Genomic DNA, 25418 nt, shown 5'->3' on the forward strand with positions numbered 1-25418 from the left:
TCTTCCCCTGCTAACCCCAGGCAACTGTTTATATTATTATTGTCTCTTTAGTTTTATCTTTTCCAGAATGTCATGTAGTTGGAATCATACAGTATATAGTATTTCCAGGTTGGCTTCTTTCATGTGGTAGTATGCACTTTAGGTTCTTCTGTATCTTTTTATGGTTTGATAGCTCCTTTCTTTTCAGCACTGAATAATGCTCCATTGTCTGAATGTACCACATTTGTCCATTCACCTGTGAAGGACATCTTCATTCTTTCAAGTATTGGCAATTCTGAATAAATCTGCTATAAATATCCATGTGCAGGCTTTTGTGTGGACATGTTTTCAGCTTATTTGGGTGAATACCAAGGAATGCAATTCCTGGATCGTATGGTAAGAGTATATTTACTTTGTAAGAACTGCCACACTGTCTTCCAAAGTGGCTGTACTATTTTTTTTCCCCCAATGTAGCAATGAATTCCCAGCATAAATGAGACTTCCTGTTGCTCCACATCCTCATCTGCGTTTGGTGTTATAGGTGTTTACAGATTGTGGCCATTTTAATAGGTGTTTAGTGGTATCTTGTTTTGATTTGCATTTCCCTGACATATTGTTCATTTGCCATCTATGTGTCTTCTTTGATGAGCTGTCCATTAAGGTTCTTTGGCACACTTTTCTTAACCAGGTTGCTTATTTTCATACTATATTTTAAGAGTTCTTTGTATGTTTTGGATGACTGTCCTTTATCAGGCATGTCTTTTGCAAATATTTTCTCCTACTCTGTGGTGTAGCTTCTCATTTTCTTGATGATGTCTTTCATAGAGCAGAAGTTTTTAATTTTAATAAGTCCAGGTTGTCAGTTATTTTCTTTCATGGATTGTGCTTTTGTGTTGCATTTAAGAAGTCATTTCCATACCCACGTTCATCTAGATTTTATTCTATGTTATCTTCTAGGGGTTTTATAATTTTGCATTTCGGTGATCTATTTTTTTTTTTTAAGATTTTATTTATTTATTCACGAGAGACACACAGAGAGAGAGAGAGAGGCAGAGACTTAGGCAGAGGGAGAAGCAGGCTGCATTCAGGGAGCCCAATGTGGGACTCGATCCTGGGACTCCAGGATCATGCCCTGAGCCGAAGGCAGATGCTTAACTGAGCCACCCAGGCATCCCTAGGTGATCTATTTTGACTTCATTTTTGTGTTTCAAGTTCTGTGTCTAGATGCATTTTTTTTGCATGTGGAGCACCAATTGTTCCAAACCATTTGTTGAAAGTCTTTGTTCTGTTATATTGCCTCTGCTTCTTTGCCAAAGATTAGGTGACTCTTTAAGGGGTCTATTTCTGGATTCTCTCTTCTGCTCTATTCATCTGTTTGTTTCTTCTTTTCTCAAAATCAAATATCTTGATTATTGTAGCTCTTTATTAAGTCTTGAAATTGGATACTAACAACAGTTCGAGAACTGTTGTTCTTCAAAATTGTGTTCATAATTCTTGGCCGTTTGCCCTTCCATATTGACTTTAGAATCAGCTTGTTGATATGTATAACCTGCCTGAGATTTTGACTGAGATTTTACTAAGTCTATAGATCAAGTTGGGAAGTACTGACATCTTGACAATTTCAAGTCTATCTGTGAACAGAATATATCTCTCCATTTATTTTGTTCTTTGATTTTGTTCCACATATTTTTGTAGTTTTCTTCATAGAGATGGTGTTATATTTATACCAGTTTCATTTTTAGGGTGGTAATGTAAATGATACTGTGTTTTTAATTTAAAATTTGACTTGTTTATTGTTGGTATATAGGAAAGAGATTGACTTTCATTTGTTAACCTTGTATCCTACAACTTTGCTCTAAATGCTTACTAGTTCCTGGAGGTTTGTTCGCTTTTTTCCCCCCCTGGAGGTTTTTTGTTTTTGTTTTGTTTTGTTTTTGTTTTTGTTTTTTTTTTACTTTTCTTTGTTTATGTCTACAGAGATGATCGTGTCATCTGCAAATAAAGACAGTTTTACTTCTTTCTTCACCATTGTATACCGTTTATTTCCTTTTTATTGTCTTATTGCATTAGTTGGTACTTCTAATTAACCATGTTGATGATAATTACAATTTTTATCCTCTTTTCTACGAAATCATGTTAAAATTTTCTTCATTTCATTTATTCTGCAGCTCACCAAAGCTCACCGACAAGGACACATGGTGAAAGTGGATTGGCTGGATAGATTGACATTTAGAGAAATAGAAATGATAAATGAGGTGGGTTATATCCCTCTTTTTTTAACCCCCCAAAATATTTTTTCCAGATATCTAGGTCAGGACTTTTTGAGAAGCATTGCTTATTGCCAGGTTATCTCACAAATGTGAGAACATTGAGGATTACTTGTAGTTGTGAGTTTTGTGTTAATAAGCGGAAAACTTGGAATATCTGTTTTTCTTATGTTTTAATGTTATATTGAACCATGAAGTAGGCAGTGGACATCATAAGTATACTTATGTATACATAAGTGTTATACAAGTAAAGCCTGGTTAAGCTGAATGCCTCACTTGTGTGTTCTCTATTTGGCAGCTTATGTTTAGATTCAATTCAGTATTGGATTCTTTCAACACAATGCTGCTGTTTTCCTTCAATTACCTTAAGTCATTGTTAGTACTTGCTCTCCCCAATTAAAATATGTGTGTTTTATGTGCTATATTACATGTAAGACTCTGCACCCTTAGTAAAGTTGCATGGTTTCAACGAACTTTGTTTCTTGATCTTGTTTTTTGATCCAGAATATGTTTAATTAAAAGATGGCTTCTATGAAACTCTTTCCAAAAGCTGGAACAAGATTTTCTTTTCTTTTTTCTATATTTGCACTGAAATACTAGATGTGTGGCCTAAAATTCTGTGTCACGAAGATAGAAAGAACAATTATTTTAATCACATTAGGAGAGAGAAATGTCAGTTTTTGTGATGCCTACCTTATTGTGATCACCACAGGGCATAACTGACTTATTTTATATTCTCTGAAAGAGAATATAGTGGGTTGAAAGAGAGATATTTTTAATTTTACAATGAACACTTAAATTCTATTGTTCATTTTAAAAAAAGAAAATTAGTTGTGTTTAACAATGTTTATATTCAGTATGAATAAACTGGGCATTTTTTCTAAATTTATTCATAATACACTCATGTATTTCAACTGAAAACAAGTTTACTTTTTTGAATGTTTATAATAGTCACCTTCCTAAAATAGCTAAGTCAGAATATTTACTTATATTTTTCTGTTCTTCAGCATAGATAGCCTTTGGTAGAAAAGGCAGTGGTAGGGCTTACTTTGTCTACCCATGCTCACCTTTTTCACCCCCACTCTTTAAAAGATAGGAGAACATTGCCATTACTATAATTAGACTATATAATATGTGTCATAAAGCTGAACAATTTAAGTAACTTCTTTAGACCTTTATGATTTTACACATAAAGATTTAAAGCCGTTTTAAAAACTGTTTTAAAACTTACCACCCTTTTAGACTTTCATTTATTTTCACTTTATTATTGTCCTAGTGTTTTCCTTTTCTTTTTTTTAAGGGGACATGTTGTTAAGTTGGAGAAAAAGTAACTGTCCCTCAGTATATTTAAAGTATATCGATAAAAATTTACAAATGATTGCTAATTATCTTAAGACCATTTATAAATTGTGAAAAACTTGTGAGAGTTATATCTGTTTACTCAAATGGCTTCTGTCTTTAGTTACATACTTTACTTTTGTTTTTCTTATACTTCCATAGTTAGATTAGACATAAGGTTTAAGGGTAAACTGTTCTTTGCTTAAGGTTGTTATAAGTAGGAGATATCGTTATTTTTGAAATAAAAGTTTTCATGGAAATGAATAAAAAATATCTTCAAAAATTTATATAATAAAATCCAAACTAGAATAAATCAGATATGTCATTAACTTTGAGAAGAGAGTTATAGGTGAATAGTAGACACTACTGGATAAAACAATAGTGCTATATGTAATAAAAATTGTAGTACTATAAAAAATAGTGTGTTTATAATAATGAAATAAAAATTTATTGCATTTTAAGTTGATAGATCATGTATTAGTGACTTGGAAATAATGATACATACTGATCCTTTAAAGGAATGTTGAAGATCATTATTTTTCATAAAAATCTTTTTTTTTTCTTTTTTTTAGAGTGAGAAACGAAGTTCTAATTTCATGTACTTGATGGTTGAGTTTCGGTGTGTCAAGTGTGATGATAAGGAATATGGTATTGTTTATTATGAAAAGGTATTTGCTTTGGAACTGTTTATAGTCTCTGAAGTAGAGGGGAGGGGAAACATTAAAAAAAAATTACTGTTGTACCTGCTGAGATGAATTATTTGGTTGCAGGATAGCAGCAGACAGCTGTCAGCAGCAGCTGTTTGTATATACACAAATCAGATCATATAGCTACAACAAGATTACAAAAGCCGATCACTCATGTAATGCAGTTCTGGGTTCCAGAATTCAATAAATATGTAACAGATGAAAAACTTTTTGATTAATTGTTCTGCAAATTGGCAAGTAGGACGTTAAAGCAATAGCTTTATTAACAATTATTATTCATTTGAAAAATAAAAAGGGAATCAGGTTTTAAGTGATAAGCTGTTGAAAGTTAAGGGTATATTTATTATTTGAGTTTGTATATATGATGTGTGACCCTGACATAAGTATGCTTATGAAAGACTTCCTAAATATGTATTTATTTATATAATAAATGCAGAATTTAAAAACCATGTTATCAATAGGCTGAGTGATAACAAGTATGCACTTATGGATTGGCTCTGGTCTGGTCTGCTCATTATGCAAAAGAAAGTAGTGTGTTTAATATGTAGCTACTTGAAAAATATCTGTGCTTTAAATGGTTGTTGAAGGGTCTTAATTTAAGCACTATAGAAATAATTGCATAAGTAGTTCAGAACTACATAAACCAGGTATTATTGTGGAAATACTTAGGTGCTTAAATCAGTTTGAGTGAGGACAGACTTGATATGTGGCATAATAGAATAATATTTCTTCTAGTATATAGCTAAGCTTATATGCAGTATCTTTATTAGAAGCAACACTTCTAAATTATATTTATGCCTTGGTGTTAGTTATTAAAGCTGTCACAGTGATTTTTTAAAATATACATTTTTTTAATAACTAAGTATTTAAAAGAAGTTTTCATAATGGAGTTTTAGGGTTTGTGTAGTTAATTTATGATCATTTTTCTGGTACTTCTCAAATTAACACATAATTTTTTTCTCTTTAGCTTCTATCCCTTCTCTTTAGTAAAAGGTTAGGAAAAGTTAACCTGTTTCATTTTTTTTTTTTTTTTAATATGATAGTCTTTGGTAAAAAGAAGTTAAGAGGATAGATGACTTAACATTGCTTATTAATTGATTAGAAAAATTACATTGAAAAAATGGGAAATATAGGTGAGTGAAATCATTTTGTCACCAATACACTTTAATAAAATCATGTTTTACATTTTATACTCTGTGTAACTAAAAGCATTATTTTTTGACCATATGGGATTTATATTGCAAAAACATGCTAATGGGATTAGTACTTTCAAACATAAGAGATGTGAAGAATCTTTTGAAAGACAGCTTTGATAATAGATGAAATAATAACAGAATAAAAATTAGAAGAATTTCAAGTATTTTTGAAAAGGTTCTTAACCCCTTTCTATGGCTTCTTGAAAATTGCTCATAAATTAATGCCTGTCTACCTACCCTGTCATATTTCCACTTAGTGTAAAGATTGCTGGGCCAGTGTATTGAATCTAATGGAAATAGACTTTCTTGTCACCTGTCATTTGTGACAGATAGCCTTAGTGAAGATTACTTGTCACAGTTGGGCTGATAAATGTGTTTTCTGGTGTTGTGACTGAGAACCAGCCTGTTAAACAACGGCTGTGGGAATTTGTGGTTTTCTGTAAGACTCAATTACTGAACTAAAGTCAAGTCCCAGTACTTCCCCTCTTCAGTCTATTCTGATTTGGTTGCATATGTCTAACATTGGAAATACTAGCATTTGGAAATTGACAGAAAAGGTTGATGTGAGATGTACAGTAGTGAGGAAATGAATTTTGACCTTAATTAGTTTAGCCTTTTCCAGTATGTATGCAGTGACATTTATCATGTTGAATTACCTCTCTTGCCTGATTTGGATAAAAATAAAAGCCAATGCTTATCAAAAATGATAATATCAACAAAATAGGACAGCTTTATTAAGAATTGATGGATTAATTCTTATGCAAGTTTGCATTGTTTTGAGTAGAAGCAATGCTGCTGAGTGTCTAGCTGTGTATAAATAACAGTAACATTAGCTCCATGCTTAAAATCCAACTTTTTTGAATGGAACTCAGTTGTGATATCTTGAAAAGTTACCAACATCTGCTTAGTAGTTTTTGCAAATGATGCAACATGTCCCTTCTGTCATAATTTAATTATACTTTGTGGCTTCTTATTCTAAGTTTGAAAATAAGGACATTCTATTTTTGACTACTAGCATTTTAAACAGAGTTAAAAATAACTGACAAAAGCAATCTACTAATTTCTAGACCTCCTATGTCCAAAAACTGTAACAAATTTTTATTGTTAGATTTTATTTTTCCCCAAATATGTCATTAGCAACAACAGTTAAAAAATGGATATGTATTTTAAAATACAGTTGAAAGATACTTTTTTTTTTAAAGATTTTATTTATTTATTCATGAGAGACACAGAGAGAGAGAGAGAGAGGCAGAGACACAGGCAGAGGGAGAAGCAGGCTCCATGCAGGGAACCCCATGTGGGACTCGATCCCGGGTCTCCAAGGATCACACCCCGGGCTGCAAGCGGCACTAAACCACTGTGCCACCCAGGCTGCCCGAAAGAAGATACTTTTTTAAAAGGGAGGAATGATGTTCATTAGATAGAAGGAGAATACATTGGAGTGTATATTATCATGTATTCTTATCATCTGGTTAAACTCTGTTTATTTTTTTAACTTACTATGCTATAATCCAGGATGGTGATGAGTCATCTCCAATTTTAACAAGCTTTGAGATAGTAAAAGTTCCTGACCCTCAGATGTCTATGGTGAGTTATTGCCAAATTTTTTATGAAGTGCTTTTCTCCAGAGTGATTATGACTTGGATCCACATCATAGAGTTTCTTTTTAAAAAGTGTATCTGTAACTAACTTAGTTATTTGAAAGTGACTCATAAGTCCATTTTAGCTATCTGGAATCAGGTTCAAGTAGAACTTTTACAATATCAACATCTAAAAATATGGCCATATGGTCAGAATAGTGTAGTGTTGGGGAACCATTTATTTAAATTATTGGAAGAATTAGGGAATGTAGTCTGGAAGTGAGAACTTGGGGAACCAGGTATTTGAAACATTGTCATCATATAGCAGGATGTGACACTGGGTTCAATGGATGAGAATTTTAGGGAGACTGATTTTGTTGAAAAATCTAGAAGATTGTTGTAGCTACTAGAACTATCTAATTTGGATCCTGGTGACTTGAATGGTTTTGAGATACCTATCTATGCAATTTTTGAGATGATAGTTTTGGAATATGAAACATGAAGAATTGTAACTTTACAACAGAATTTTAATTAGGTGACTTTAAATTTAGAACGTTTCAGGCAAAAAATCTTTTTAGTAGCATAATTGATAACATGATACTCATACTTACAACTGATTATATCACTCTGAACCATTTTATTCTTACTTTTTACATTTCTAATTGGATTAGTTACTTCCTAAGCAGACCAAGTAAATTTAAAGTAGCATATTAGAAGATAAAAGCATAAAAAAAAAAAGAAGATAAAGCATGATGATGGAGGTAAATACAGGTTATTAAAGCAGGAAGTAATGATCAGTGGCCCAACATCAAAGGAAGAGATAGAGGAAAAAGAGTATACAAAATTAGGGGGAAAAAAAGGCCACTTGGGAATCTTTTGGGAAAATAAAAAAACATCCTAAATATGATAAAGGTGACATTTCATCACTGGAACATAGTGCTAGGGAACTGAGTAGCTATTTGGAGAAAGTAAAATTAAATCAGACCCGTACCTCACGTCATCCATAAAGAAATATTCGAAATAAATCAAGGATTTAAGTAATAAAAAACGAAGCCTGACTAGTACTTTACTTTCAGTGGAAGGAAAAACTTTTTTTGTTGTTGTTGTATATATGTTTTTATTAACAATGACTCAAAATCCAGAGGCAATAAAGGAAATGATTGATAAATTTGACTACATTAAAAATATTGCATGGCAAAACACCATCACAAAAAACAGTGGACAAACTGGAAGAAACTCTTCTTGACATACATCACAAAGGGATGAATAATATATAGAGAATTCTTAAAAACTTTGTCAAAAGGAGCAAAAAAACCCAATTAATAGAAAGGAAAAAGACACAAGAAGACAGTTCACACATGTGAAAATAAAATAAATCTCTTTAAATAAAGACAGTATGTTGAAAACTAATGATTTTGGCCATAGGTAAAGTAGTTCATACCAAATATGTATATATTCAAGCATTATGGTCATCGTCCCGGTCCTCAGTCACTACTGGCAGTTAAACTGCTAAGATAATAGTACCATGATATCCACAGGTCACTAGTAGCTCATAGGAAGAGGGAATGCTTTAGTCCTGGTTGTCAGGGAAGATTTTAGAGTGAAGGTTTTATCTGAATAGGTAGGGGATATATGGAGAATGAGGGGTATTATGAGATGTTTTAAGAAGCTGGAATGGTAAGTGCATATTTTGGCAGTAGTGAAGCATAGGGCATATTTAGTTTCCCTATCTCAAAATGGTGGTTTTTTTCCCCCAATTTAATTTCTGTTCTTTTTCTTTTAAGATTTATTTATTTTAGAGAGAGAATGGGGGGAGGGGCAGAAGGAGAGAATCTTCAAGTAAACTCCGTACTGAGGGTGGAGCCTGCTGTGGGGCTTGATCTCAGGACCCATGAAATTATAACCTGAGATGAAGAAAATGGTGATATTTAAAAAATACATAGGGCACTAAAGTTGTAATAAGAATAAAATGTTAAGTATTATAAAATGGTCTCAAGTAAGCAACTATTTACTTTTGCATTTCTTATTGGCTGTTGAGACTTCCTTTTGATGAAGTTTACATTATTGGTTAATATTTATAAATATTTTATAGGAGAATTTAGTTGAGAGCAAACACCACAAGCTTGCCCGGAGTTTAAGAAGTGGGCCTTCTGACCATGATCTCAAACCTAACGCTGCCACAAGAGATCAACTAAATGTAAGAGAATTTAAAAATGATTAACATAAAGAAATATGTACTTTGGTTGCAACTGATATGATAACTACTTCATTTGAGAGTGATTCAAATGCATGTTTTTCACAGGTCCATGAAATCTATGTAATTTTGACAATTTTGCTTTTCCTGTAGTTTTTTTGTTTGTTTGTTTAATCATTTTGAGGCTTTGAGAAAATATATTAACCCTGGAGGCAGAGCTGCAAATATATACTTCCCTTGGTTTAGCAGTCTTAGAAACTGGCTTTAAGGTATTGTCTGAGAGAAGCCTTGGTATGCACACATGCATTATGTGTGTTTACTTGATAGGGGAGATGTTTATTATTTTCTTTTTCCTTTTGGAAAGAAAGGGGACTTTTGTTATTTTAATTTAGTTTGGTTTTGGTTGAATGAAATGAACTCTGTAGTTACAGATTTTTATATGGAGTGTGACTTTTTAAATCTACTCTTCTCCCTCTACACTCCAGTAATATCCTTTTGAGACTGATAAGTCCACCAAATTAAGTTTTACTCTGCTGCATATACATTCTCCCTACTTCTATGATAATTCTATTATAGAAACATTTAAATAAATGAAAAATTTTAAATGAAATGGAAATAAATAGGAAGAATATATTTGACAAAAGCAGTTCTTTTTTTTCTTTGTTGTAGATTATTGTGAGTTATCCACCAACCAAGCAACTTACATATGAAGAACAAGATCTTGTTTGGAAGTTTAGATATTATCTTACTAATCAAGAGAAAGTGAGTATCTTGAATATTTTCCTGTATGAGATTTATCTGCAAACTTTGTTGCTAATGAATAAGATGAAGGTAAACTGCCATGGAAAAATAGAGTGTTACTGTCAAATTAAAAAACATGTTATAGGGCAATATGTGTGAAACTTCATTTTTTACATATTACTAAGGGTATACACACAAAGATACAGGTACCAGTTTGTAGATGCACAGATTATACATAGGTGCATAGTTTGAATGGGGGAAGGCAGAGAGATTTGGGTTCAGTTTCTGGCACTTCTGGTTATTTTTTTCTAGGTAAGGTTAGGAGAATTACTTTGGAGGCTTGGTTTCCTCAGTTTTCTAAGGATACTAGTTCTTCATTCACAGGTGAGATAATACTGATGAATAACCTGGCCAAATACCTGGCACTTAGTAGATGCAGAGTAAATATTGATTCACTTCTGTCTTCATTGTTCTCACGTCTTTGAACCTGGATGACTAGCAAATTATTTATGTTATTAAAAAGACTATAGGGCAGTCCTGGTGGCTCAGCAGTTTAGCACCGCCTTCTGGCCGGGGTGCGATCCTGGAGACCCGGGATCGAGTCCCACATTAGGTTCCCTACATGGAGCCTGCTTCTCCCTCCTCTGCCTGTGTCTCTGCCTCTCTCTCTCTCTCTCTCTCTCTGTGTGTGTGTGTGTGTGTGTGTGTCTGTCATGAATGAATAAATAAAATCTTAAAAAAAAAGACTATAGAATTTTGGAGGAGATGTGGCTAGAAAGGGAGTATGAGAAATGAAATTTGAAATGTTTAATGAGTTTGTGGAGTGGCATCCATCTTGGCATGCAGGATAGAGGCAAGGTCAGAACTAGACATTTGCTTTTCTTTACTTTCTTTTTTTATCTCTCTTTTTTTCAAGATTTATTTACTTATTTGAGAGAGAGCACGCATGTGTGAGCAGAGAGGAGGGGCCGAGGGAAAGGGAGAGAGAGAACCTCAAGCAGATTCTGTGTTGAGTATGGAGCCCAATGTGGGGCTTGATCTCACAACCTGAGATCATGGTCTGAGCCGAAATTAAGAGTCAGCTGCTTAACCAACTGCGCCGCCCAGGTGCCCCTAGACATTTGTTTTTCTTTTTTTTTTTTTTTTTATTTATTTATGATAGTCACAGAGAGAGAGAGAGAGGCAGAGACATAGGCAGAGGGAGAAGCAGGCTCCACGCACCGGGAGCCCGACATGGGATTCTATCCCGGGTCTCCAGGATCACGCCCTGGGCCAAAGGCAGGTGCCAAACCGCTGCGCCACCCAGGGATCCCGACATTTGTTTTTCTTAATGAAACAGTGGAGTTGATGAAGTTTCTGGAGAGGGAATTTTGATAAATTCGTCAGCACTGGATTTGGGTCTGGAGACTTGGTTCTGAGTCTTCCTTTTGCCACTGAGAAAACTTTTGACTTCTGGTTAATCACTTCACCGGTGTGAATCTTAGTTTTTCATATTTAATATGAGTTGATTAAATGATTGTTAATGTTAAGTCTCTTTTAGTACTTAGTGAGGTTAAGTCTCTTTTAGTACTTAGAGAGCAAAGGTGAGGAAACCTTTGCAAGAGCATAGAAGTACCTCTTGAGTTAGAAGGGAACGTGGTCAGTGAAGTCATAGAAAAGTGGATTGTGTAGAAAATATTTGCAACATCACACACATGCCTCAGCAGGAATTTTGAAATGGGTTGGGGACAAAACTGAAGTGTCAGGAAAATTAGTATCTGTCAGAAAGCTATTATATAATTATATGAGAATTAATGAATATGTTTTACAAACTCCTGAGATAGTCTTTGGCTACTTTTGTTACTTGTTTTTCTGAAACAGTTGCATTTTAAAAGAAAATAAAGTAAATATAAAAAGAAATAGAAGAGAAAATTTTTATATTTTCTAAAGTAAATATAAAAATTCAGTTGCAGCTCATCTTAACTCTCTTACCTTTTCTTTTTTATCTTTTATTGATGCCTTGGGAAATTCTTTGTAGATGAATCATATTAACTCTCCTTTACATTGTTAACAAGGGTAAGAGAAGAATTTTAAATTTACCATAGCTTTGAGTGTTATTCTCTTCATCACATCAAAAGAAGAAATATTCATCAGTAGAAACTCCGGTTTCTGTGTTTTTTAAGAAGATTGAGCTGGTACATGATACTTGGTTAAATGAAGAATAACCTTTGTCACAGAAATTGCATCTTGAATGTAGCACAGTTTTTTTTCTAAAATACACAGTGAAATATTGAATTAAACCTGTTAGAATGTATGGGTTCAAGAAGCATAGAAAAGATTTACAGAGCAGAACTGCCTTAGATAGAAAGGCTTGCAAGACAAATTGTTTGTTTAAACAAGTAGTCACTTCCCACTGAAATTCAATTACTTCTAGATATGTGCAAAAGAAATAAAATGCTGAAGTGATATAAAGTGTGTGACAAGTTTCATTTACCTAGTTGATTTCAAGTTTTCGAAAGGTGGGTGATGAAACTTCAATTCTCTGGACATATTGTAGGATTCTTATGATCACTAGAGTTAGAGCAAAAGATATTTTTTAATGTTTGGGAAGCACTTTCCAGTAAACCAAATATATATATATTGGCCTTGAAGTGACCAGAGGAATTATTCACACAGCAACATTTGTATCTTTGTAATAATTTAAATGGGTTTTATAGAAAACAAATATTCTTGTACCCCTGTCCCTTCATTTATTTACACAGAGGAATTCTTTCAGTGTCAGTTTCTCAGAAACTGATTTAGGTTATTTGGTGTTTGGGCCCGGAGGCTGAAAAGATTTCTTGGAGAGAAAACAGTACTCAGAAAACAAATTGGTAGAAATTAGTTCTTACAAAGTTATACTTCTTATTTACTTTTTAATTAAATTTGGTCTTTTCACCTATTTTTCTAAATGACCTGTCTTAAGTACTTTGGATGAAAACCCTCTAGTCTAGATTTGATGTTGCACCTAAAAAGTTCACAGTAACCACTTTGTCTAGCCAAACCAGTGAAATTTAGGAATAATTTTCAAATTTGTGGTTCATACTATGTAGGAAGGAACTTATTTTTATGAAACTCAAAGCGTGAATATTTTAACTTTCCAACCCAGTAAATGGTAAATGGCTTCTTATAAAAATGTTATTTGAAAATAACTTTCTAATGTCATTCTAGGCCTTATCTTTGGGGGAAAAAGAGCAGTAGGAAGAGTCACATGTGGTGAAGATAATAGTGATGCACTGAATGTTCTGTGAGGCTGTTTCTGATGTAGCTACTGAGACAGTGACATTAGGACAATATCGTATATGTGCTTCCTGTCAAGAAGTTGATGATGGAGGCATAGCAGAAATAAATTCAGTTCAGCAAGAATTGGTTACCACTCTTTGCCTTCATATTATTCAAGACTCTGGGTGTCCAGATACCATTTCTCTGTCTTCATGTAAATTAAAAACTGTTTTAGGGAAAGGCTATTTGTATACAATCAAAATGGAGAAACATAAGCATGTAGTTGATTAAAGGTTACTCTCAATAAACATTTAGGTAATTAGTATAATAATGTAGAGTAGAACAAGGTCAGTGTGTTGTGATATGGAGGAAGTTTCACAGATTGGTCTTAAGTTTGAATAAGCTTCGATGATATTTTTTATTTGATGATCATTTTTCATGGGGAAGAAGCATGAGTAAGGCAGTGTGTTGTTAGGTTCAGAGACAAAGATTTGTCTGATTGGTTATGAAACGGAAAAGATGGAGTCAGATCGAGCCTTGAATTCTATACTTGGGAGTTGGATTTCACTGGTGATACGAAACCACTAAAAACAGAATGTGTCTTAAGAAGTAATGTTTTAAGGAAGTCAAACCAAGGTGGATTGGAGTATATCTGAGAATGAAAAAAGACCTAATTAGGAGGCTCGTGTACGATTTTGATAGTGATATTGGAGGGCTAGGTAAGGAGAGGAGAATGCATAAAAAAACTTGGTGACATCTCCCAGGAGTTAGGCTTGAGTGCCTGAAATAAGGAAATAGGGCAAATGGAAGGAGCAGGGTGAGGAGATATTTTTGAGTTGGAAGTATTAGAAGCACAAATGTAATTTTGTAATATAGTAAGAAATATGTATTTAGTTTTTGTTTCTGGCTCAGTTTCTAAAGCCCTGGGAACCTCCTGACTGGTAGGGATGAGAAGAGTGTCTTTTGTTATTCGTAATAAGCCGCTTTCAACATCACCTGCGTTTATGCTAATGAATTGACTCTTGCCGATGGGACTGGTTGCTAGAGGAACCAACCAAGTGACTAGAGGGTTGGAATTTTCAGCCCTGCCCCTTAACCTCTGGGAGGGGCACTAGGAATTGCATTCATCACCACCGGCCAGAAATGTAATAAATCATACCTATGTTTAACAAAACCTCCATAAAAACCAAAATGACAGGGTTTGTAGAACTTCTGGGTTGGCGAATGCATCCATGTGACAGAAGAGTGGCACATCCAGACTTTTATAGGGACAGAAGCTCCTTGGCGTGGGACTCTTCCAGACCTTGCCCCTTGTATCTTTTTGTTTGGTTATTCATTTTGTTTGCTCTATAATAAACTGGCAATAATAAATAAAGTATTTCTCTGAGTTTTGTGAGCTGTTATAGCAAATTACTGAACCTGAGGAAGGTGTTGTTGGTAACATTTGATTTGTAGCCAAGTCAAATAGAAGTGTGGGCAACCTGGGGACCCCAAATTTGCAATTGGCATCTGAAATGCGAAGCAGTTTTGTAAGACTGACCTTTTAACCAATGGAATCTTCAGTAACTCCAGGTAGTTTAAAATTGAATTAGATTGTGAGACACCTAGTTGGTGTCCTCAGAGATTTAAGGAATTGTTTGGTATGGAAAACCACACATGTTGTCAAGTGTCTAGAGTAGAAAAATGGATTTCTCTTTAGCAACAAATGAGAAACTCCCAATAACTTAACTTGGTAGAAGTTAAAAATAGGGCTATATATGGTGAACATATTTTTTTCAGCTCTGAAGTGATGGTGAGAGTAGGAGATAATTCTAGGAGTAGGAGATAATAGTGGGGAGGTTCTAAGATCAGAAGGAAGGTTAATAAATTATTGCTGTTAGTATAAAATGTGGCAATAAATATGGTAATGTTAACATTTGATGTTGGACTCAACATCAGAAATAGAAAAACAATATCATGATAAAATAATTAGCTTATATTCATTATATACAAAGTACTCTTCTAAACATTTACTATTCAGTAACTATTACTACAACCTTTTTAAAAAAATATTTTGTTTATTTATTCATGATTGACACACAGAGAGAGGCAGAGACATAGGCAGAGGGAGAAGCAGGCTCCATGCAGGGAGCCCAATGCAGGACTTGATTCCAGGACCCTGGGATCACGCCCTGAGCCAAAGGCAGATGCTCGACTCCTGAAGCCATCCAGGCGTCCCATACCAGAACCTTATAAGTGATTTAAAGTTAAATAATGTGCCCCTCGTGACTCAGCTAATAATTGATGGAGCTGGGACTTAGGGTTTGCCCCCGAACACTCTGGCTCTAAAGCATGTACTCACCAGTTACCTGTGGACACTCTAAGGATAAAATTACATCATTTGAATCCTGTACTTTGACATACATCAATACAGCATCTTCTGAGGGCCAGAAATTAGATATCAACATTATTATTGGTTCAAATTCTTATACTTTCTACTTTTCTTGTCTCTCTTCTCCTTGTTTCCTTCTTCTTTCTACTACCTCTTTGTGTTGGTGACATTTAGCACTATAAAGTTGTGAACTTTTTTGTATTTAAGTTCCTTGGCAGCAGCAAGGTCTATAAATCTTACTAGTAAATCCGTAAATCTGAGAATCTGGGAGTTAGATTGTTTCAGTTATTGAATTGAGAACACCAGCATGCTGTAAGATTTGCTTATAAGTACATTTCCACACATTTGTATTAAGACTGCTGATGTACTGTGAAATGGAAAAGTTTTCACTGTAGTTATTTAAGAAGTGTTGCTTTGCTTCAACATTCAGCATAGAAATACATTTTAAAAGTGAAAAATAAATTCATGGAATAAGTTAAAAGGGTGGTATGTGTTGTCACACAGAAAGGGAGCACCGTGCTAAATGGCACCGGGGAGATACAAAAGAAATGGATAGCTAATTTTGCAGAACGCAGACTCCCAGTTGTAGAGATAAGAATGCCCACAAAAGCACTTGGCAGTTAGAAGAGCATCATTTGAATGGAAAGAGTAAAATTAAGGCAACTACTAAATGAAAAGCTCTGAGTTGCTGAAAACTTACTGGAAAAATTGAGTCTTTGATAAGCTGGCCTTTGAAGTTGATGCTTCTGTTTGGGTGAAGAGCTTGTAGACAGAAGTTAGACAAAGTCATGTATAAAATAGGCTAACTTGGTTGAAGCATAGAGGGAGAATGAAATTTTTATAAATTTGATCCTATCATCTACTGAGAAACCACCCTCTAAAACTATGGTGGTTATCATCAACTATTGGAAAAATTGTCCATGTGGTGGGGTTAAATTTATTCTCATTCTCTCCATTAAAACTGACCAGTGGGAAGAAATTGCATGAAAACACATTTGTCTTTCAGTACCTTACAGTTTCACAACAGTAACAATGTCTTCACTGTCTATGAAAACCATGGGACCTTTGGAAAGTAGTCATTACTTAAATATTAATTTAAGTAATTACTTAAATATTAGGAATTACTTAAATATTAGGTCTCTTTTTGTCAGGGATGTTAAAGATGAATTTCTGTTGACAGGTGGAGATTCATTCTAACATCACTTCCAACTTGAGCTTCTGAGAGTTTGTATGAAGTGATTAGAAGAGAAACTGGTATTAAGGCTCTTAGCTAGAAGGCTGTGCCAAACTCTCGATGTGTAGTATATTGAAAATCAACTTGAGGGGAAATGCAGGAAATATTGCTAAAAATAATGGTTTGGAATTGGGAATGGATTTAGGAGATGGGTGTTGGTGGAATAATGGCTCTAAGGGGCATAGGTTTAGCTAATTAGGAGACGGCAGTGTCTTAATGATAAGGGGGAACCATCTGGTGGAAGATGCATGGACTGAGAGAATTAGCGGACCTGGATTTTGGGTGTAGCTTGTCCACCATTTTGAGGTGATGGGCAAGCACTTATGTTCACTGAGATTATATACAGTTTGAGCAGTGGACCAGATAATCTCTATTGTGCTTTTTTGCTTAATTTAGTTAAATCAAGAATAAGTTAAGAGGTGGGCATCAAGGCTCATTTTATGTTATACCAACCAGTAAATTGTGTTTTGTTATCCAAAAGGACATTTTCTTGAGAACTTGATTAGTTTACTAATGAAGAGATTTTAGTAGCAATTTAAATTTTTTTTAAAGATTTTTATTTATTTATTTATTCGAGAGAGAGAGAGAGAGAGAGAGAGGCGCAGAGAGCACAGGCAGAGGGAGAAGCAAGCTCTATGCAGGGAGCCTGATGTGGGACTCGATCCCAGGACTCCAGGATCATGCCCTGAGCTGAAGGCAGGCGCTAAACCGCTGAGCCACCCAGGGATCCCCGCGATTTAAATTAAAAAAAAATTTTTTTTACATTTTTTTAATTTAAATTTTTAAAGTTATCTTTGTTCAAAAGATGAAATCATGGAGAAAGAAGAAAATGAGATCAGTCTGTAAAGTGTTCCCAGTAGGAAGATGTGACAATATAGTTTTTTTGTTTTTTGTTTTGTTTTGTTTTTACTGGAAAACAAGTATACAACCTTGTTAAAGGAGCTTTTATTAATGTATGCAACCATGAGTGATATGCTCCAAGGTCATTTACTTACCCGAATAATACTGTGAAAACTTTAGATGGGTAAGCTGCCTGTCTAAAGAAGTGAGGTTCCAGAAAGACACTATGAACAGGCAGCTGAATCATAGAATATTTGCTGCTGCTTCTGTATTTATCTATATGCTTGTTTCTGTGGAGTTTATGTTTGATTGTCTGTCTTTTTAAATAGTTAATTCTCTGTGTAAGAGCAGTACATACTTAATTTAGTTTGAGCTCTCATGTGAGAGTATTTAGGAAACCCAAAGACCCTGAGGTGTTTGAGAGTGAGGTTAGTGGTGGGGATTCTACCCTCGCTTGACTCTTCATTCATTGGCTGCAATATTTTATGTTGTAAAATGAAGGTTATCTTTAACACGTCTTGTGAGAATATGCCTCATCTCTTTATTTCCATGCCTTGAGGCCTGCATTATTTTTAAAATAGAAAAGGAAAATGAAAAGCCAAAGAAAACTTAAAAATTCATAGTGCTTTGTAAGTGGTTTAACTTGAAAAATGTAGAGGTACAGGGTACCCATTTCCGTGTTTCCTCTGTTCTGGTGTATTTTTCTAGGATCGCATGTATAACTATGTTTAGTGGTTATAGAAGGAGTCTGTCATCAACTCTGTGACTGACTCTGCCATTAGCACCAAGTGAAACTTGGCCTAGTCATCCTTGACCTCTCTCACCCCAGGTAATATACTGTTGTTTCTAATTTTAAAATTTTTCGGATTTTAGGCTTTGACAAAATTCTTGAAATGTGTGAATTGGGATCTACCTCAGGAGGCCAAACAAGCTTTGGAACTTCTAGGAAAATGGAAGCCAATGGATGTAGAGGACTCCTTGGAGCTGTTATCTTCCCATTACACCAATCCAACAGTGAGGCGTTATGCCGTTGCCCGGTTACGACAGGCAGATGATGAGGTACATTATTATTCATTACTCCTCTTTGGGTACTTTTTTTTTTTTTTTTTTTAAGTAGGCTCCATGCTGGGAGTCCCAGTGTGGGGCTTGAACTCATGACCCTGAGATTAAGACCCGAGCCGAGATCAAGAGTAGGGTGCTCAACTGACTGAGCCACCCAGGTGCCCCAGACTGGGTACATTTTATACTAGAGCCTGATTATAGGCTCACTCCACCACCACCCTGTATGTGTGCCTGTGTGTGTGTGTGTGTGTGTGTGTGTGTGAGAGAGAGAGAGAGAGAGAGAGCAAAAGGAGGTGAGGGGTGGGCAGGCATGGGGAGAGAGATTTTTAGAAGGGAAGAGGATATACTAGGTGTGTTTTCAGAAGTAAAATTAAAATATTCCTCCAAGGACTCTTCTGTGAAATGAAAATTTACTTCCTGATCTGTTACATGATAGGACAATCTCTCCCAGGACATTTACCTGGCAGCAGAGCTTGTATTGCTCTGTCTGGAAAAAGGAATTCTAATGAAAAATGGTTTAATGCAGCACCAGCTAGGGAATAATTCAGATCCCCTCTATCAGTCAGTATACAACAAGCTACATTTAATTGCAGCCTTGAAAAGCCCTTGGGGCCTTTAAAGCATAGAGATGCATGGTCATCTTATTCTCCTTCAAACTCCTTTAAACTTTCAGCTGCTGACAATTATGTGTATATGTAGATTTTCTGAAGGTGGTTTTGAGTCCTCTGGAAACCAAATACTGCAAACTGTGTGCTGGCTATTTATATTACATTTAAAGCCACCAGGGAAGGAGGAACACTCTATGTCAACACAAAGCATTGCTGGATTTTGAATTTTAGTAATTTTTAATAAAATAGAGTAATCCAGCAATTTTTTTTTACTTATTAATTTTTATAGAGTGGATGTCTTTTCCAAACATAACTTAATAGTTTATAGCTAGCCTGCAGAGCTTATGGGATATGGGATAACTCTTCTCAAGCCTTGATATATAGAGGAATGTTGATCCCATAGAACAACTAATATTGAAGATCTTTAAAAAAAATCATTTTAAATCCGTAGTGGCAAAACAGCATTTACTAAGGTCGATAAGGTCAATGTATGTCTGTATTTAATTATAGTAAAATGTAAACAGTAAATAGTGTAGTGAATGCTCACATATAATTTACTCATCTTCAGCAGTTGGCAGCTCATAGCTGGTCTTGTTTCATCTGTAATACCACTTATTTCTTCTTCGGGATTCCCTGCCCTCCACCAGATTATTTGGAGGCAGCTCTCAGATATTGTATGATTTTATTAGTATAGGGTGTTTTTCACTTTCCTGTTAAAAAGCAATCCTAAGTATTTTGATTCAGTATATTTTCTTTCTTTCTCATTGTCTTTATTGTATTACAGTAAAGACAATGAAATGTGGGGCAGCCCTGGTGGCTCAGCAGTTTAGCGCCGCCTTCAGCCCAGGGCCTGATCCTGGAGACCCGGGATTGAGTCCCATGTTGTGCTCTGCATGAAGCCTGCTTCTCTCTCTGCCTGTGTCTCTGCCTCTCTCTCTCTCTCTCTCTCTCTCTCTGTGTCTCTCATGAATAAATAAAAAAATAAATCTTTTTAAAAAAAAAGCAATAAAATAAAAATTGAAATGTGGAAATACTGAAATACTTATTTCAAAATTCACTAGAAATTTAACTTAAATCATTAATTCCCCATGTTTCACATGAGTCATAGAGTTTGGCTAAAGGCCTCTGGGCTGTACTCAAGACAGCCTCCTGATGTGGGTTTAGAATTTAAGTAGAAAAATTATAAGTTATCATTTTTTTTTTCTTTTTTAAGTTATCATTTTGATTGTCTCACTTTAGTTCCCTCACAATCTTAATTGAAAGCTGAATATTTATGGTCTCTGGTGATAGTCATATATTCATGCAGGTACTGCATGAATTTCTAGACCATCTTACAATTTTTGTTACACTGTAGAGGATAATGGTAGAAACATCGTGTACATTTTAAACTGCAAAATATGGTAGGTTTCCTTGAGGTTTTATTTTTTTTTAAAGATTTATTTATTTATTTTAGAGTGTGTGTGGGTGCATGAGTGGTGGGAGGGGCAGAAGGAGAAGGAGAGAAGCAGAGTCCTGGCTGAGTGGAGCAGGTCAAGGGGGGCAGGCCTCAACCTCATGACCCTGAGATGAGGATCTGAGCCGAAATCAGGAGTCAGACGCTTAACTGACTGAGCCACCCAGGCTTCCCGTGAGGTTTTAGATACCTAGAGAGCATAAATAGTATGATGGTTATCTCTTGATTTTTCTTTCTCTGAACTTAGTTTAGTGATAAATTGTATATACACAGCTAAAAAAAGGCCTTTTAATTTTAATTAATCAGTTAATACTGATTCTTCAGATATATATTAAGATGAATTTTTTCTTCTCTCTGACTCTATGTACCGATATATATATGTCTTTGGGAACACTATATATTATTCTTACCTCTGTTTCCTATCCTCAAAAGTAGTGCTAATTGCTGCTTATGTCCCCAGCCATTGGGAAAGGCCAGCTATGGGGAAAGATTATGTGGGGCATAGTTATGAAAGATTGCAGAAAGATTGAACATTTATATTATGTAAATTTTATATTAAAATAATCATATCATTAAAAACTTCTTAATTGAACAGTATAATCTTGGACAATTTCTTATTATCAACACATTTGTTTCCATGAAGTCTGGAAACATAGGCAAATGAATATCAAGGCAAGTGATGTCAAGGGCATGTTTATTTTATTTTTATATATTTTTTTACATTTTTAAATTTAAAGTCAATTTGTCAACATATAGTATAACACCCAGTGCTCATCCCATCAAGTGAAGGGCATCTTTAATCTGTGAAAAAACACTATGTTTCTAGACTATATAGGTACCTGCAGATCTACCTTATTTTTTAAAATTTCTTAATTTTTCAAATTTTTATCTTATTTATTTTTTTTAAAGATTTTATTTATTTACTCATGGGAGACACAGAGAGAGAGAGGCAGAGACACAGGTAGAGGGAGAAGCAGACCCCATGCAAGGAGCCTGATGCGGGACCCAACCCTGGTATCCTGGGGTCATGCCCTGGGCGAAGGCAGGCGCCAAACCACTGAGCCACTGAGGGATCCCTACCTTATTTTTTTTAAACAGCAGCATAGTATTTTACTGCAAGTTTAATTTATAATTTATTTAACCAGTCAGCTTCTTTTGATAGTTATATAGCTTTTCCTATACTATATTTTAGTGAACAGACTTATGTATATATATTTCTATATTGTTAAGTAAGTAGCTTAAATTGGAATTGTTAGGCCAAGAGATACATTCCTCTTACATTTTGCTGATAATGCTCTATGAATTTTTTATTTTGGGACTTGTATCATACTTTAAAAAAATTACAGTTGCTTCACAAGAACATTAAACATAATTGGACAAATTCTTCCCCTCTTTTTTCTTTTTTGTAATTTTCTGTATAATTTTTATACGTTTATTCTTTCTAAGAATTTTAAGATAACTTTTTCATTTTCTTAAAACTCCACCAGAATCTTAAGTGGAATTACATTAAATTTATATATTATGTTAGAAAATATTGACAACTTTATAATATTAAACCTTTGCTTCTGGAGACATGATTTTTGTATTCATTGAAGTCTTCCTGTTAGAAAAATTTTATACATTTTAAAAATAGATTTATTCCCTGACAGTTGTTACTGTTATGAACTACCTCACCCCTTTTATCTCTTACTTCTTTTAGTTAGTTAAATAAAAAGCTATGTTTTAATATTTATGTTTTATCTAATCACTTTGGTGATTTCTCTTGTTATAATGTTAGGTGTGTTTTGCTATATTTTGTGGATATAGCATTGTGCTGTATGGAAAACATCAGCATATAATATGTGCTATATGTGAAATCTGTGCTGGTGAATTTCCTAATGTAGCCACACATTTGTAAAATAAGTCTTCCCAATCTTTGAATACCTTTCAGAATTGAATTTGCTAATATTCCATATGGGAATTTTTTAAAAAGCCATATTTCTTATTGCTGTATGGCTCAAAAGGGGAGATGCCCCATAGAATTTGAGGAGGAAGTTACATTTGAGATGTTGAAGGAAGAGTAAATTTTCACAGTTGGACATGACTTTACATTTTAAATGGAGAGACCAGTATGAGCAAAGGCAAGGAGACTGAAAAGTGTAAGAAAAAATAGAAAGTATTTCACTTTAACAGGAATGTGGGTTGAGTGTAGCTAGCTGTTCAGGAAGTAAGATCAGAACCCATGTCTTTCTAACTGTAAATGCCTATATGAAGAATTACTCTTCATTCAATAAGAAATGGGCAGTCGTTGAGTGATTTTTGACATGGAACTTGGCCTGTGCACTCTAAAACATTAGAATTAACTTGTTATTAAGAGGAATGGTGATAACTATCTAGATAATACTCCATAGCTCTTGGGGAAATTTTACTGAATTGTCTCAGTTGAAAACCTGATTTTTTTTTTTTCTTTTGTTTTACTCGGATGCTTATGTCCTTCATGCTTGGAGGAATTTTATGTGTTTCAAGATGTGGCTAAATAATGAGCAAACTGACTTTGTACAAATGAAGGAAAGTACAGTTTGACTATAGACTACCCGCCCAACAAGTCAGATAGTAATGAGTGACTTAAAAAGAGGAAGGTTTTCTTCTGAATTCCTCCTTCCTGGGAATTTACCAATACAGCCTTTTTGATTTCACGTGGTAAGTCTTCTATAATGGGGAAAACATAACAGGTGATATATTCAACAGCATTTTTGAAGCATGCCTTAGTAAGGAAGGCTAGCAGTGAAACTTAGTTACTTAGTTACCTTCTGAGAAAGATACTTCTCTTTAAATATATTAATCAACTTTCTGTTATGTAATTCACCTTTTTTTCCTTAGAAAAAGCATGCCTGTTGCTATTAGATGTCATAAGTCTCCAAAGAATAGTAGAAAATCAGATGTTTCTTGCTCCAATTAAAAAAAATGGTTTTTAGAAGCAGAACACTTATAGAGGTGCTTTGATACAGTCATTTGTTTTCTCTGGCCACTGATATCAACATTTGAATGTGAATGAATAAGCCTTTAAGTTTTCATTTAATTTTTTTGTAACAAAATCATATTTAGTGGTGAATTCTTGTGTATTATTCTTTGTCAGTATTTAGAATAATGATAAAAATGTTGACTATGTCAATGTAAGAAAAAAGTTATGAAAAAATATAGAGTTGTATGTATTAAGTGAAAGAAAATAGGTTGTTGGAAGTGATCTTTGTCTTCACGATGTTTGTAATAAATTGTGGAGATAATAGTTTAGCAATTAAGTACAGATTCTATAGTTGTTACAAATAGGGAAGGAAACTGTGTGCTCTGAAGTTTTGTAGGGGATTTCACTTGGCTTGTGGGCCTAATAAAGAGGAGACTGAGATTGAGGTGGCGGTCACCAAGTTTCAACCATCATCTAATTATGACTTTTGAGGAGCTAACTGGGTGAGTGTCAGCTGGACCTTGAAGATAATGATACTTTTAAGAAGTGTTTGAGTTTTGTGAATTTTTTCAGACTGTAATTCTTTTTAAAAGGAGAGTTTTGGAGTTTTCTTCACAGCCATTGAGAAGGGCCAAGAGAGTATGATATTTATAGAGAGTATGACAGGAAACATTTCCATCCTTAACATTAAACCTAAAGAGTCTTTTTATGTTAAAGGAAAACTCAGGAGACTACTTTGTTGACACGCTGAGTCCTAATTATCCTTTGGTTGTCAATAGCAGTATGGGAAATTTAGGCTTAGGTATTTGTTTTCTTTAAGCTATTATTGCTAGTTGGTAGGAAAGTAAGCTTTTCTCTTAACCAAGAGGGTTACAATTAAAATGTCTGTTTTATAGGATTTTTCATTTAAGAAGCCACCCAAATTCAAATTCTCTAAAACTTGACCTTTCAAGGAACTCAAGATTCAGAAAAAATCCTAAGCAGAAAAGCTCATGAAACAGAAATTCTTTTAGAACTTGAAAATTTGGAGTTTCTTATGAAATCGTAGACCTAAAATGCCATTATCTGATCTATTGCTGAGAAAAGGATCCTTCCTTAATTTTTTAGTTTTATGTGAACCATCTTAATCCTTGTTTTTGTTTTTTGCTTTGTTTTTTGGGTACTGCTTTCAACAAGGCATTTATTGGTCATTTACTCTGTGCCAGACACTGTTCTGTGACTTTCTTCTATTAACTGATTTAATCCTCACAACTCATCTTTAGATATATGTGATTATGTCCATTTTACAGATGAGGACCCAGTGAGGCACCGAGAACTAAAATAGCTTAGTAACTTGTCAAAGGCAACACAGCTGCTAAGTGGTAGATGAAACTAAACTGTTCACTTGATATTTAGGAATAAATGATGTCTGTAATCATATTGCATTTGTTTTTCTAATATTAGCTTATTTTTTGTTTGTTTTCCAGGATTTGTTGATGTACCTATTACAGCTGGTCCAAGCTCTCAAATATGAAAATTTTGATGACATAAAGAATGGATTAGAACCTACCAAGAAGGATAGTCAGGGTTCAGTGTCAGAGAGTGTGTCAAATTCTGGAATAAATTCTACAGAAATAGATAGGTATGACTATCCAGGGAGGGCTTATTTTCAAATATAATAGTCTTCC

General features: G+C 34.5%; 1 protein-coding gene across 3 annotated transcripts in view; it reads left to right on the forward strand.

The window, feature by feature from the left end:
- Window positions 1–25418, forward strand: part of PIK3C3 (phosphatidylinositol 3-kinase catalytic subunit type 3) — a 136981-nt gene that overhangs the window by 37791 nt on the left and 73772 nt on the right. For all 3 annotated transcript variants that reach the window (XM_077900602.1, XM_077900600.1, XM_077900599.1), the window contains exons 5-11: window positions 2148–2234; window positions 4157–4252; window positions 7003–7074; window positions 9160–9264; window positions 9931–10023; window positions 18561–18746; window positions 25218–25372. In XM_077900602.1, the coding sequence (XP_077756728.1) occupies window positions 2148–2234; window positions 4157–4252; window positions 7003–7074; window positions 9160–9264; window positions 9931–10023; window positions 18561–18746; window positions 25218–25372 (794 nt within the window). The remainder of the gene's footprint in view (window positions 1–2147; window positions 2235–4156; window positions 4253–7002; window positions 7075–9159; window positions 9265–9930; window positions 10024–18560; window positions 18747–25217; window positions 25373–25418) is intronic.

Source organism: Canis aureus, chromosome 6, assembly GCF_053574225.1.
Source record: "Canis aureus isolate CA01 chromosome 6, VMU_Caureus_v.1.0, whole genome shotgun sequence".
Taxonomy (NCBI): Eukaryota; Metazoa; Chordata; class Mammalia; order Carnivora; family Canidae; genus Canis; species Canis aureus.